Source organism: Pholis gunnellus, assembly GCF_910591455.1.
Source record: "Pholis gunnellus genome assembly, chromosome: 20".
NCBI classification, from domain to species: domain Eukaryota; kingdom Metazoa; phylum Chordata; class Actinopteri; order Perciformes; family Pholidae; genus Pholis; species Pholis gunnellus.
In genome coordinates, this window is record NC_136547.1 from 11,660,621 (window position 1) to 11,675,911 (window position 15,291).

Below are 15,291 nucleotides of genomic sequence, written 5' to 3' on the forward strand. Positions count from 1 at the left end.
CTGGGCTGATGTAAATGTAGGGAGGCTGATGAGGTCATGAGATGCAGGTGAGCAAGTGGGCGAGGAAGGTCAGGTCAGGTAACTGCAGGGCTCCTCAGGGAAAGTGGGAACAGGTGTCGATGGGTGTGTCAGTCAGGTGATGGGGACTGGAGGGACAGTGTGAGGGCATCTAGTGGAAGGATGTAAAATGGCACTGAAGGGGCCTATAGGGAATAGGGAGGGTGCCAGTGTTACATTGGTTTTTTTGAGAACGCAATGAATTTTGTCCAAGCCTCTATGGTTTTACTGTAATAAAGATGTTTTACCACAAGATGGCATTATTATCAAAAATCGCCTCTCATTTCACACAAAGAAAAAGCTGCTGTGTGTGCATATGCACTGTGATTTTACGCTGCAGCACAAACCGGTCATAATTACAGCAATACACCATTGGTGCCTCATAAAAGCTAAATGTCATGACGAATAATATGTAATTAGTTTGTTTTTAACAAACATTCAAATTGTATTTTTTTCGAGTTTACTCACTGGAAAAGCTGCACCACAGTACACATTTGTTAGTTGGTGCAGTTTTACCGCAGCATGTGTCAGGTGGAGCCTGGCTGGGGTCAGTGTTGGTGTCGTTTTAGTCAGCGAGGTCAAGAGGGGGCAGAGCTTCCTCCTGCTCCTACTTGATCCCTGAGGCTCAGCTGGTCCTTGAATTCCTGGGTGGAGACGAATTTCCGCAACACTTGTTCCTCGCTAGCTGTCTGGAGCTACTGAACCCCGGCCAGATGAAACCTAATTTGAGAACTAAGAGCCTTTAAAAGAAGCAGTAAAAAAATAATTGTTTGATTTCACTGGTGTTTCCAGGCTATTTCAAAGTGGGGCACAGACTTAATAGAAAGTTGTATAAACCAAAGCCTCTTGGATCTTTAGATTTTTGTGGTAAAGCACTCTCCAGTTGCCAGATTTACTCGTTATTTCTTGTGGCAAGTTAGTAAAGTGCTATATTTAACAAAGGTGATATCTATCAGGTACACAACAGTGAAACTGATGATGTTGTTGCACCCACCCTACTGCAGTGTCCTTGAGCGACACACTCAGGACCTCGAGGGGTGCTGTATAACAATAATCAAGTAAAATATTTTCAATGCACCCAAATGCACACATTGCTCTGTTTTCAACAAGCAGAATGCTTAACGGCTATTTGGGACTTTTCCAGGAAACATTTCAACCCGATGCAAAGTACACATTTTCTTTTCACATTGCTTGCACAGCTGTACAGGTTACAGTGCTCACATGGTCCTATATTGCGTTGTAAATTTGTAAATCTGTAACCTGAGAATCTGTGTTAATCAGTAACTTAAAACTCTCACACAAGCCCACTGAATGCTGTCAAAGCGATACAGCTGCACACTGTCTTGTGCTTTCCCAGATTTTCTATTTGTTGTTCTTTGTCTTTGTCCCACTCTTTGCTGCTGTAATGACACAACGTCCTCTCCAGATCAATACAGTTAATTGTGGCTTAATGGGTGGTGTGTTGCTGCCCAAAGATCAAGCAAGTAAATCTGAGCTTTGGAGGTTTGACCGGACATCAAGGATTCTCCTGAAATCTCACACAGGAGCCAAAACACACAATCGCGACAAAAGAAGCACGACACGGGGATGTTGGATGAATTATTTCTGGATTGACATTCACATCTGTTTCTATACTTGAGATGAAAGCAGCCTGAATGCAGTCTGCACTACAGATTTGTTTTATATCACCCTGTTGATTGCTACTCTACACATGTTCATAAATCATTTTACACAGTCTGTGGTAATGAGGAAGAAAAGGGACTTTGCTCACAAAGGCTTCACGCCGTGTGTCAGTCTTGTGATACAGCGGAAGTGTTTCTGATTGTCACAGGGGACAGACACTCTCCGACATCCTTAAGGTAAAGATTCTACGCAACATTTCCTTTAAATATCCCAAAACCTTAATGAAACATTGGTTTAAAAATGTGTAGTTACTCTCTTTTGCATTGCTTATTGCATGACATCCTCAAAATCTTTGCAACTTGTCATCCATGACGGTCTTCGCGTTATTGATGTTGAAACCTGCCATTTAGACAAGCTAGGGGGGAAATGTTTAGCTTTACGAGGAGATAAAATGTTCACTTGATTGTTAAACTGAATTTATTGCTGGGCTTAAAAAATTAACAGACTGTGACATGCAGGGTCTGCTGATCCTCTACAAAGAAAACACACTGCAATAATGGGGATGGCATAATTGATTATCTGTCATGTATATTAGGTGATAAAGCCGCTGTGACGCGATTGGTCATGGATTGGAAGAGTAACCTGAGACGTACCCAGTCTGTGAGGAGCGTCCCCTCGTTCGTTGACGAGCCCACCTGGACAGAGGCAGGGCTGCGGGACAAGGCAACATCTGTGTCCCATCTGGTGGCCAGGTGACAGAAACACCATCTTCCTCACTCTTTCTACAACTGTGACAACTAAACACACGGTCTGTCTGTAACCTTCTACGTGCAGTATGTTAGTAGATGATTAATATGCTTTTTGTGTTTGTAAGGTATCAAACTACAGTGAAAGTAAGCACATCTATTCAAGACTCCTCCGTAAATAATGGTGAAGCAAAACCCAAGCAGGTGTTAAAAGAGGTAACCTCTGACTCAAACACAAAGCATCTTCGGTTTGGGGAACATTTTTTATACTAACATGTTTTTTTTTCTTTGTGCATCGCTGTCAGATAACACCATCTATTCTGGAGAGTAAAGAGACTCGTCTGGAGAATCTGATGAGGAGAAATGATGCAAGGGAACAGTTTCGGGACAAAACCAGTCTGACCCGCAGTAAGTCAATGGGGAGCCTTCAAAGCAGCGCCGGGTCCATTGGGGCCCTGAAGGCTCTGTTTGAGTCAAAGACAGCCGCGCCAAACAAGGTGAAGAGCAGTTTCAGAGCTGTGAGCTTCTCGTCACCAAACAAGACAGCAGATATCGTGCCGGCAGTGAATGGAGAGGTTGAAAAGGTAAAGAGGTCTGCAGAGGAACCGAAGATCCAAATTCCTGCTGACGCCCCAGTTAATGCTGCTAAAACTGACGCAAGAGATCATGCGGCACGAAAGGTAAACACACTCACTTCAAACAGCTTAAAGATCCGGTTCATGGTCATTTCCATCGTGTAACTTCCATCATGTTATTTCCAAAAGTTAATCAAGACTTAATATTGTCACATACACAGACATATGGCTACTTAGTGGCAGTGACAGTTCATTATTTCTCTCTCTAGGTGGTGCATCAGACCCAGATGGAGAGGAGAAAAACAATCGGGGGTATTGATTTTGAAACAATTGCAGCCTCTCAAGCTGGTGAGTACCAGACAACATTCACCAAATGTGCTCTTTGATGAACCGCCAACCTGACCACTATGTATTCCAACTAACTCATTTCTAAGGTCACTGAAGCAGCTCTTTATTGAGTAGTTATCAGTAGTAGATTAAATCTTTCTATTGTTCGACGAGGTCAATTTGATTGGCAGACATTTAAAAAAAAACACAAGGAATACAAATTATAAAAAGCCGAGTCATAAACTACATCTGGCAATTATAAAAGCATCTTAAAATGAACTCAATACACTTCTAGAACAAAGAGCAGTTGATCAGACCAAGTGAGATACTGTCCCGCCCCGATCAAGGTTTTGAGGGAACTGTAACATCACGCCCTCAAGCTGCTCCAGACCTTGATTTAGTTCAAAGTCAAATAACAAAAAACTTTTCAGATGTTTAAAAGACACTTTGAAATAATTAATGGACACAGGACTGTTGGAGTTACACAAATATCATGGAATAAAAAGTCCCACGAGAAACTTCCTGCTATTTGGCACTAATTACACAGAAATCAGAGACCGTGTTCAATTTGTGTTCTTCCAAAGTATTCATTTAAATTCATTGATACCGTAGAGAGTCTTTTAGTCACTGGACAACAGGTCAGCTGAACATGCAAAACTGTGATACTTGTCTTTATGCAATCAATTCCTCATATATGAAACATTTACTTGGGTATAAATGGAGCTGTTTTTAAAGTCATGTTTTACCTATAATTCTTACATCCCAGGAAATTAATAAACTATAATATTACCGAACCATTTTTATTTTTATTTCGAGCCATGACAATAGCAAATATCAGCCTATTTAATGTCTAAATCATCCTGCAACTGAGAAAACCCGAACAAGATGCCGGCTCCCCTGGTAAACATTTCCTGGAGTCCTGTGACTCAGGTCAAAGCTGTGGACGGTATGAATGAAAGCGAAGAGGTGAAATGGAGATGAATATCAGCACAGTGACTGTGCAAGAAGCAGTGATTGACTCAACCTGGTGTGGGCATAGTAGACCACTTCACAACAGGACAGAAATAGCCAGCAAGCAACAAGTCCTGAATAAGTGTAGGAGGGTGAAAGGGTCAGCTGTCAGTGGGGCAGGAACGAGGCAGAGAGAGGGAGAGACTGAGAGCGGCAGAGACTCAAACCAACAGGAAATCAGACCTAACACATTCACAAAGATTGAAAGGAAATAAGACGACAGGCAGGTCAGAAGGAGCTGGGAGCCGTTCATTTTCTGTGAGTAGAGATTTGTATTTTGATCGAATGGGGTAACTAGAGAATAATCTGTGTCTGCGGAGTAGAAATAATCTCACCCGCATGTTAAATGGCTTGTTCATGCTCTTGAAAACTTGTGTACTCCAATATATATAATAATAATACCCATGATTGATAGTCAGAGTGCTAGAGTGTTGAGACTTTAGAGGTTGACCTACGTAAATGTTGCAGCCAAAATTCTCCAAATCTTCTCACTTTATACGTCACAGTGTCTGTTTTGCCATGTGTTCCTGATTGACAGCTGCTAGTCAAGATCTACTATCTGTATTTCGACAAACAATTTTAAGACACGTTTGTGTTTACTTTGCTTAGTCAACTGTAGCTGCAGTGACTTGCCTGTCCGTTTAACTCTCAGTATTTGTGTCAGTGGAGTCAGGTATCTGCCCCTCTCCGCCACAAGTGGTACATTTATAACTCGACCAACATGGCAGCTGTTACATATCAGCTTGGGAAGTGTTATTACGGGTGACCCTCAAATTGCTAACTATTAACACACAGTTTGGTGACATGGATGCGAACATAGAAGTCATTTATAATAATGAGTCACTTGTTGAAATTCTGTTTCTGAGGAAAAGCACTGTATTTTGACACCAGCTGCCTATTTAACCGCTTATATTAATCAGGGAACAAAGTGAGAAACAATTACGACCACTTTCAACTTTAACCACTAATTACACATGCAGAACTTGATGGCACATTTACAGTCCATCACAGCAAATACTTTGATCTGAATACCATTGTCAACATGGATCTCCGACAGCTCTGATTAGGCTCATATCTTAAGTGCGACACAGTGCCATAAATACATTTTACATATTGATACCGCTGTGTTTGATGTGTCTGCAGATGAAAAGAGGAGGTCAATTGCAGATTTCAGAGACAGCTCCTTCTACCAAACCAAGGATAAACTGTGTGTGTCAGTCAAAGCTATGTCCGCTCTCTATCTGTCAAAGGTGGTACCTCAGGATTCAACACGCAGCCTTTCAAAACCGGTAAACAACTGCTTAATCATTTTGTACTCTCTTCTATTCAGCCCTTACTAGAGATGCACCGATAACGATACTGATGTTAGATATCGGTCCAATGCTCAAATAGCTGGAGTGGGTATCTGGTATCGGATACCATTACTTCAATAAATAACAATTCAGTACATTTACATCTTTTATTTATTTTTCAGATTTTGTTTGTTAAAGCTTGATGTTTCCTTACATATAAAAGAATATCAGTCACTTCCACACAGTGAGGCATACAGCGTATTAATTAAACACTGCTATGGGATAATCTGTTAATACCTAAAGCCGACGTATCGTATCGGTACTGAAAAAGTCGGGACATTGCATCCATCGCCCTTAACCCTAATTCATAAGCTAAATGTTTTCGAGCATGATGACCAATCAGAAATGAATATTCAACAAAGCCTTGTAATAAAGTAGATTTATAGCTACGCACTTCCGATTATTATGTTTTATAGTGTCATATGACACACCATACAGTGTACCACTAAAATGTATCATATAATGATTAGAAATCTTCCAGCAACATTAACCCGACCTGAAATTATCATTGTTTCCGTCCAGGCACAAGGTCAGTCATCTGAACCTGGGAGAAGAATCAAACCAACCAAGGTAAAGCACAATTACACCAGACATGAGGCATGACAGTGTGCATTGGATTTGCATTGTCACAATAACATCTTCCACACTATTATACAGCTCAAGAACCTAATGCTTGCTTTTTCTGAGAGTTGCAAGAAACAGATATTGGACGTCTTCCACTCAACATTTTATTTTATTTACCATTGTGGTTGTATTTGCTGGTTGCTCTGGAGCTCGGCTAACCCACTGACACCTGGCATGTGGCAAGCAAGTCAAGTGGCATGATCTGGAAGGTATCACTTGCTGTAAGCATGTCTGCACACTCCTGCGCATGATTTCCACTGGATAGCTCATTTCTGTTAAAAGGACTCAATGATGAGACTGTTAATCTGCTCTTCTAAGATGTCCGAAGAATCCCAACAAAGGGAAGATGACCTCCCTACACCTCCTTCAGCCAGCCATAAGCCAAGACCAGAGGACATCTCTGAGGCACACTCGCAACAGTCCATGCCATTCCAACTTTCTAAAGAAAAGCTACACCAACAGCGGCAGAAATGTGAGCTGAGAAGGCTCCTGAAGCACACTCACCCAGAGCTGAAGATGTTAGATGAAATTGTGGATGAGGAGCTTGCTGAGGTTTTGAGCTCGGAGACTGGGGGGACAGCTGGTGAAACTGGATACGATGGAGAGGTCCTTTCAAGATGCTTGATATTTGAGAACTGTGCCCTGAGTAACAAAGTATCTCCTTACACCCCAAAGATGCACAAGGCGATGGGAAAAGCTGAAAGAGATGATGTCAGAAAAACATCAGCTGTGTTTGAGGAGCATGAAGAGAGGCCACGTCATGAAAGTGATGAGGGGATCTTGGCGGATGACAAAAGGCTTTGTTCTAGTCCAGATCCTAAAAGAGAGTGTGATGAGGAGATGATAAGAATAGATGTTCAGGCTACCAAAAAGATATTTGAGAGTCAATCTGTGGACACATCCAAGTTCCAGGGGAAAGTTTCTATTTCTGGGGATGAGACAAGGGCAGTCCAGAAACAAAAACAAGATTTTGAAATGTGTAGCAAATATAATTTAAACAGTGAAAACAAAAGCAATGCATGTACCAAAAGTCTTGATTTGACATATCCGCCCAATAAACAGGGCCCATGTATTCATATGGTTGGTCAAGGCACTGACCACAAGTTTTCACGTAGGGAAGAGGTTTCTACTGGTGAAACAATCTTTGAGGGTGAGCCTACAAGCCCTCTTGATACAGAAGAACTCGGGGTGAAAATCAAAACGAGTGCGGCCCTTTTCCAAAACAACCCATTTATCCCAACAAACATAGAACAAGAGCATTCCTTTATGCATACATCAAACCCACAAAGCGCAGCAGGAGAGAGTGTGGAAGCTCAGGACTATCTGATAACTAACGTCAAGAACAGAACCCACTTGTTTGAATCAATGCCATTTTACAAAATTGGGCATCAGAGCAAGGACGAAATTGAGACGATGGTGGAGAACATCAAGGAAATACTGAATTCCCTTTATCATGGCAATGCCATACATTCAGATGGCTCAATAATTGAGGTAAATGAGACAATGATTGCCAAAAAGGCCAAATTCACACTTTCAGAGAGTGGGCCAGAGATAAAATACGACGAGGTGGCTGAAGGTGGTGCACAAAACTTCATAGTCCAGTTGCTACCACGGGCAAACCTAAAGCCTCAAATCACGTACCTAAAGGAGGGTAGTAAAGGAAGTATGGAGGCCATAGTAGTGAACGTACCCGTACACCAGCATCACTCCACTACAAACCAAGACACAGAGTTTAAAACTGTCAATGTCGTTCAGCTTGTTGAGGATATTCTCAATCAAGATAACTCTCTGCGGAAAGGAGTAGTTATCCAAGAGGATATGGACAGATGTCCTGAAGTCATTGTTTACTCCCTCTACAATTATTTTGATGAGGATGATGTGAAAAGTTATTGTCCTCCAAAGGGTGCAGAGTATGACGAACCAGAGCCAGTAAGAGGTAATGTGAGTAACACAGACAATAAAGAACTAAGAAAGGGGGTCATTAAATCAACCATAAGCTGCCTCCTAGAAACTCCCAAAGATCAAACTTACCATGAATGCATACAGCCTGAAATCACAGAAAAAGGGAATGTAAAACTGTTCAAGAGTTGTATTGAAAAGGGAGATTTGGAGTATTTAAAAACTCTTCAGGCTGAGCCAACAGTACAAGAAGAAGAACTCCCTCAAAACCAAAATGTGACTGGACAAGGAATAGAGTTTCATCATGAACAGAGAGATGATCAAGCAGAGGAGAATTCCGAATGGGTCCCAGTGGATGTTAAGAGACTGAGAAACATGTTCTCTGGAGATCAAAGACCAATCCAACCAAAGCAAAATGCATATGAAAACCGTGCCCAATCTACCACCATTTGTTCCGCATTTACAGGTCAAAATGTGCCTCTTGGAAAGGGCCGCACCTCTACAGAATGCATTACTGGTCAAGTAAAGAATAGCTTTCGACAGTATGGTGGCAGAACACAAGAAGAAGCACCACAGGGATCATATCTGCATCTTGAGGACAATGGCAGGGTGCACCAGGCTGAATTAGTTGCGGTGGTAGATGACAAGGACGAGATATCAAACCTCCAAACTGCAATACATAGCCTCCAACAGGCCACTATTGAGGCCAAATCTTTGAAACACTCATCACAAGAACCTGAGGACCGAAGAGAGGACTCATGCATTGAGCCAACATGGGATGAGCTCCCATCAATCTCCAACATCCGCTCAGAACATAAATCAGACCACCAACATGAGAATACAGAGACAGGCTGGAGAGACACTAATTCTAAAGACGTACAAACTACTGAGAAATGCAGCAAAATGGGTCAAAAAGGCAAAGAAGTGGTCCAGAAACAACCCTTTCAAGCTGCTATGGTGTCTGTACATAGTCCAGAAACAACCGCTGCAGAGCAAGAGGATGAGGAAGTAGTTTTTGAGGGTAAACTTCAAGCAGCTTTGGATTCCCTAGAGAAATCCAACATCAATGTCAGTAGAGGAGATTTCAGAGCAGCTATGCTATACAGAAACGTGTCCAAACCTCACAAAGAAAGATCAGAAAATGTAGATGCAGTGTTTGCTCAAAAACCCACTAAAAAGGAGTTTTGCCCTGTGACGGAACCTAAATCAACTCAAGCACCACTGAGACAAGAGGTCTCTGAAGAACAAGTGACTGCGGCAAATGCAGAGCCCCCAAGTCAAAGTGAAACCCTAAATAAACAGGCTACAAGTGCTGTCTCAGAGAAAATCAGAGGGCCTGTTGGTCTAAAGCCTGCCATCCAACCTAAGCCGGAGCATTTGAAAGTAAAACAAAGAGACATTCAACCAACCAACACAAAGAATCCAGAGGCAATGCAAACTAATGCTGTGAGACCTGAAGACACAGTTCCTCAACCATTGCCAATGATATTAAAGTCACGCAAAGATGAACATAAGCAAGGCCTGTTCAAAATAAACACTGGTGATAATAATGATAATAATAACATTCAGCTACAACAGGAGATAAATGCCAAAGCAGAAGAGAAAAGCCCCCAGGACTTCCCAAACAAAGAAAATATACAGGAAACAGATGAAAGCCATGTAGATTTCCATGAAGCATGTAAGAAATTTGGAGGTAAAAAGGCATTTTCAGTGAAGAATGCTCCTGTAAAGCCAAAAAGAGGTAAAATTGCTCAGCTTGACAACAAAAAACCCAAACTGTCTGGAGATAATTCCTCATTTCTCACAGATGCGGTTGAGGAACCTCAACAAACTCTAACTGGTCCATCAGGCAATAACCCAAACACCTGTGGACAAACTACTGACAGCAAAGACACACACAAGAAAGAAATGAAACAAGAAAGCAAAGTTGAAATGAGGGAAAAGAAAGGACGAACGGAGACAGAGGACGAACGCCGACAGCGGCTGTCAGTTCACATGGATGAAATCATGAGAGGGAACATAACAGCAGCCATGGAAATTGTTGACAACTTGCGAAAGCAGGAGGAACTGCACAGCATTCTCAGTCGAGTTGAAGAAATTGAACAGGACACAAGCGAGGTTGATGTAGGGTCTCTGAAGGGAGTCTTTGAGAACGTTCCCGACTGGGTTGTCAGCTCTGACAAAAACAAACAAAAAACGGCCAAAGTAGAAAACAAAAAAGGGAGGTTGCCATTAGAGAAATACAGCGCTGAAAGCAAGTCTTCAATGGCACATGTTTTTGGAGATCTTGAGCGAGCCAGTGAGGAAATCATGAATCTAAAAGAGCAGACTTTAGCCAGACTTGTGGACATAGAGGAAGCAATAAAGAAGGCTCTTTATTCTGTCTCTACCTTGAAATCTGACTCAGATATTGCTGGTTTATCATGCCTGTTCAAAGAGTCACTAGGGTCCGAGCAAGGATCCCCACCCTCTGGTAGCATTAGCAAAATTAGCATCGGGTCAAGCAGAACAAAATCATTGCAGACACAGGAAAGCCCCACAGCACAGGGAAGCCAGAGTGCAAGAATTGAAGTTGCCCCTGCAAAACAACGAGCAAGTCCTCCATCCTCACCTGCCTTCATCTCCATCCAGTCGGCTGCTAAAAAGACCGATAAATCAGAGTTGCTTCCACCAGAGACCACAATCTGCCCGACATGTCAGAACAGCCCAAAAACAGAGGAGAAATTCCGGACAACTAAAACCCTGACATGCAACAGTCCTGCTCAAAACAGAAAAAGGGAGCCCCGAAAAGGAGGCAAAAAGCAGTCCTCTTACAACCCCAAAAGAGAGCTCAGTGTACTTGAGGTGCAGACTGGCCGCGAGGGAAACAGTATTATGGGCACCAAAACAGTCACAGGGAACCGGTTTTATACTACCGAAACCTCCACTGTTGTCACTGGTCAGCCAGAAGCTACAACATCCACAGGTCCAGCCAAGTACCAGATCACCAAGCACCCAGAAGTTCAGCTGCCGGTCAATCAGAAACCTTAAATCATTCACAGACAGGTGCAGATTGTTACCGATTAGCCAAGTATTCTCATACATTTTATAACAAAGTTGTTATGTACATAATTCATTTGTGAAGATATGGAGTTTGTTATGATTGATTTGTTTATTTCTTACACCTTATTATAGGTCGAAAATGTTCTTATTGATATTTGAGGATTTATTTGTTGCTTGCATTATTTAAAACTGTTTTTAATTTGCATTTGAAATTAAAGATGCGTTTTCATTATACTTTTGTTTGTTGCTATTGATGCTTATTATACTTTTTTCTTTATTTTAACCCAGCTTGGTCTCGTTTCTCTCAGCAGTTTCAACCAGCTTGTCGAGACATGTGTGCAGCCTGTTTGAAGACGGTTTATCCGATGGAAAAAATTACTGCAGACAAATACATTTTTCATCAAACTTGCTTTTGTTGTAAACAGTGCAAGAAAAAATTAAGGTGAGATACTGAAATATTTTACAGGAAAATCACCTGCAACACTGATCAATGATTTCAAATATTGAGTTATTGTCGTTTATCACTTTGTTATTGACACATTTTGCATTGGCCTGAATACAAGAGTACGCAGGACAAGACAAATAACACTTTATTATTTTATATTTTCATACACATAGAGTTACATTAAAATGGACAGCTATAACTGATGATAAACCATTTTAATTGTGCTCATACAACATGAGCAAGAGCCAATGTATACTTCACTCCGTTAGCTCCAAACATTCACAGAGAACGTCTACTGTTAATAATACACCCACAGTTTTTCAAACACAGTTGTGAGAAACTTCATCTTATATTCGGGCCAATAACTACAATAAAATGAATGGTTTCCAAATATATTAAAAATCTTTAAATTAATAGTTGATTGATTTGTTGAAATATTGTAACAGGGCAGTCAAAATATCAGATTTTCACGACAGTTATCGTGGGCAAAAGAATTCACATCAACTATATTATACAGAAAATGCCATTAGTCAAACTCAACTTTGACTTTGTTTATTGTGTGTTTTATCTCTTTTTTGGCAAATTGATTCGATTTTATTTAGCAGTAGTAATGCTGTTACAGATAGAAAATTATTTAAATATTTATTGGAAGCACTGGTTCCCAAACTGAGGCGACACATGACCGTGACACAAATGTCAAATGAAACTAAAGTTGAATAGACCTTTTTCATGGCAGACATGTTGACTCTTCAAACACAGGTGTAAGTTATATGATTGTTAATTGCTGCATTGCATTGCAATACTGTAATTGCTGAAACCAAATCATCATTAATGGTATTAGTTCCCCCTGTACTTTTCCTGCTGTGACAAGTAAAAATCATGACAGAAAATGTCTGGTAACCACTGGCTAAGATTAAGAGACATGACAACTTTTGAAGGATGATTTTCAAAATTAAATGATTAATTTAAAAGTTTTCAAACCCCCCTAGTGAACTCTAAATGTGCCACATAGCTACTGTAACTGCAGTATCTCTTAGCAAATGCAGACCATAAATTGAACTGTACCTGACAAATTGTGCTCATTTGTAGCATGTACAATTACGCACCTCTATATGGAGAATTCTACTGCATATTTCACTACCAACAACTGTTCAGAAGAAAAGGGAATTACGATGAGGGCTTTGGACATGCTCAACACAAGAACCGATGGCTTCTCAAGAACACTGCTGTGTCCAATGAGACCGAGTCTGAGGCATAAATACTCAATGTGAGTACCAGCAGGCAACTCTTATGTAGGACCATATTCATGATCATTCATTCACACTGAACCGCTGCATTAAAACTGTGTTCTGTTTCTGTCCTCAGCTGATTCAATGGTGTGTTTGAGGCACCATGCGATGGCCAACTGATCTCCAAATTTGACAGTGTGTTCATATACTGGTAATGCATGATAGTGTGTTGGAACATAACATACAACCTAATTGCAACAATGGCTTAATCATACAGTCAGCTGTATTGAATCAACTTGTGCATTTTTTTTAGTTCAGTTATTGCAACAATTTAAAGCAAACATGTTTTGTATAATTATTTCTTGTGGTTTGTAAATTAGATGTTAACTGGGATAACAGAAAATAATCAAAACGTTATTCCACCAGATACATTACTACCCGTCGTGTTGATATTATGGTCTACAACATTACTAACTGATCCAAACTAATGAGTGAATATTGCAGAAATGTAGAAAGAAATGCAATCATTGTATGTGTGAATCAGTTTATTACAACCTTTCAGTTATAATATGATTATAATATAATGCAAAAAAAAACAAATTTCACAAATTGTGTTACTAAAATAATATGTCTCAATAACCTTTTGGCTTTTGTGTGCGTTTTGTTTTTCAGCCTATGTTTGTATTACTCAAGTACAGTATATTTCACCTGCTGCATGTTAAAAGAAATGTAACCTGTGTCCCAAGTTGCAACAAAGGTTACAGCTTCTTGGTCTTTTTCAGCGTTTCTTTAATTTGTTCAGCATGGATTTAGTTCCCTGTAGGGCCGGAAAACAAATTCTCACCTAATAAGAAAAACTGTAAAAACTAATGTCCATTTGACGTATTATTATGAGAGTACGCTTTCTCAAATATGGTATCCGGAAGATGTCCAACATGCTTTTTCTTTCAGATGCATCTCTAGCTAAACAAGTAAAAAGTATATTGTAATTGAGAACATTTCTGGATTTTGGAAGAAGCCAAAGTGTGTTTGATGCAGCTCACCTTATCCAGCAGATCTTCTGCGACGATTCTCCCGTTCACTCTGGCCGCCCTCCAGAACTCATTTTCTGCCTCCTCCTTCTTGCCAGCAAGTTCAAAATCAAATGTATGTATGAATCGGATAAAATAAATGAAAGGAAACTTTAGTCATTGCTGCAACCAGGTATCCCTGCCTATATGACCCAACAGTAGACAGTTATTGTTTCTAAAATGCAAATGCAGGCACTTATCCGGTACAAGCCATCATTCACTCTTCATTGGTTTGAATAACTTGCTTGGTCTTGAAGTTGTGCATGCGGCGTGAGAGGCTGCCGACCAGTAGAGAATTCCCAGGACAAGAAGGGCAGGACTGAGGAGCACAACCTGCAGGATCCTCCTGTTGTGGATTCCAAAGGCAATGCCGGACAACACCATGAGATCAACAGGGATGAAAATAATCATTGTGCAAAGAGCAGATTTAGAGGGATCAGTCCACTTCACCCCTGATGGATGGATGGATGGATGGATGGATGGATGGATGGATGGATGGATGGATGGATGGATGGATGGATGGATGGATGGATGGATGGATGGATGGATGGATGGATGGATGGATGGATGGATGGATGGATGGATGAGGAAGGGGAGAGGGGGCATAATGACCCAGCAAACATTTCAGCATTGAAAAAGTTTTAAATGAAATCTTAAGCTATGTTGTTAGGGGGTTGAAATATATGGCCAAAATGAAAGTTCAACGGATTCCGATCACAATGTAGATGTTGTCTCAATGTGCAGTCAGCTTATAAAAATGACTCAATACCTACGTCCTGACACATTTTGTGAATAACTGTCTTGCAATGATTTCAACAACTCCATGTTCAAGAATTCCTACGCACAAGATCTGTTCAGGTTAACTTCTAGAATTGTTTTATATGGGAATAGGAACAGAATATGTCCTGCTCAGTCATACAATTGGCTCGCTACAGGCAACACCAGGTTATTTTAGCATAAAGGCTAGCTAGCGAGCTTAGAGAGTGCATTATAAGTACTGCAATCCACTCGTAACTCTTCTCAATAACATTTCCATGAATCTGAGCGCACATTGTTCATAACGTGGACACATAATACACAATATTTGTAAACAGTGCTGCGTTCGGCAACTCTCTTCTGGCACATGTAGGGGCCTAAACATAGATAGCGCAGGCAAGTGCTGTTGTACTGGGTTCCATGGGTCCAATGGACCAATAGAGAGGGCCCTCATCAATTTCATCATTTCTCCGGGGAGCTGGGCACTTGATGCATATATCTCATCTTGCTAATTCATCTTTTCACGAGCACATTA

The 15,291-nt window shown here is 40.9% G+C and overlaps 1 protein-coding gene across 3 annotated transcripts; it reads left to right on the forward strand.

Annotated features, from left to right (window-relative positions):
* Positions 1–1,844: 1,844 nt before the first annotated feature.
* On the forward strand, positions 1,845–13,556 carry LOC306712413 (xin actin-binding repeat-containing protein 1). Of its 3 annotated transcripts, none has more exons than XM_079181685.1 (10): positions 1,845–1,916; positions 2,276–2,432; positions 2,555–2,642; positions 2,732–3,106; positions 3,271–3,349; positions 5,483–5,628; positions 6,214–6,261; positions 11,565–11,698; positions 12,791–12,968; positions 13,067–13,556. In XM_079181685.1, exons 2-9 carry the CDS (start codon positions 2,305–2,307, stop codon positions 12,957–12,959), a joined length of 1,167 nt encoding a protein of 388 aa, XP_079037811.1. In that variant the 5' UTR covers positions 1,845–1,916; positions 2,276–2,304; the 3' UTR covers positions 12,960–12,968; positions 13,067–13,556. The 3 variants fall into 3 exon arrangements, with proteins under 3 accessions (XP_079037811.1, XP_079037812.1, XP_079037810.1); XM_079181686.1 differs by having other exon boundaries at positions 11,568–11,698; XM_079181684.1 differs by lacking the exons at positions 1,845–1,916; positions 2,276–2,432; positions 2,555–2,642; ... (3 more) ...; positions 12,791–12,968; positions 13,067–13,556 and adding exons at positions 4,462–4,597; positions 6,634–11,428.
* Positions 13,557–15,291: the final 1,735 nt, after the last annotated feature.

What these genes read in the sequence shown, in the direction of transcription:
- LOC306712413 (XM_079181684.1), top strand. Translation starts at nt 5,566, where the DNA reads ATGTCCGCTCTCTATCTGTCAAAGGTGGTACCTCAGGATTCAACACGC. An exon ending in CACGCAGCCTTTCAAAACCG is followed by an intron (nt 5,629 to 6,213) that starts GTAAACAACTGC and finishes GTTTCCGTCCAG; the next exon opens with GCACAAGGTCAGTCATCTGA. An exon ending in GAAGAATCAAACCAACCAAG is followed by an intron (nt 6,262 to 6,633) that starts GTAAAGCACAAT and finishes TGCTCTTCTAAG; the next exon opens with ATGTCCGAAGAATCCCAACA.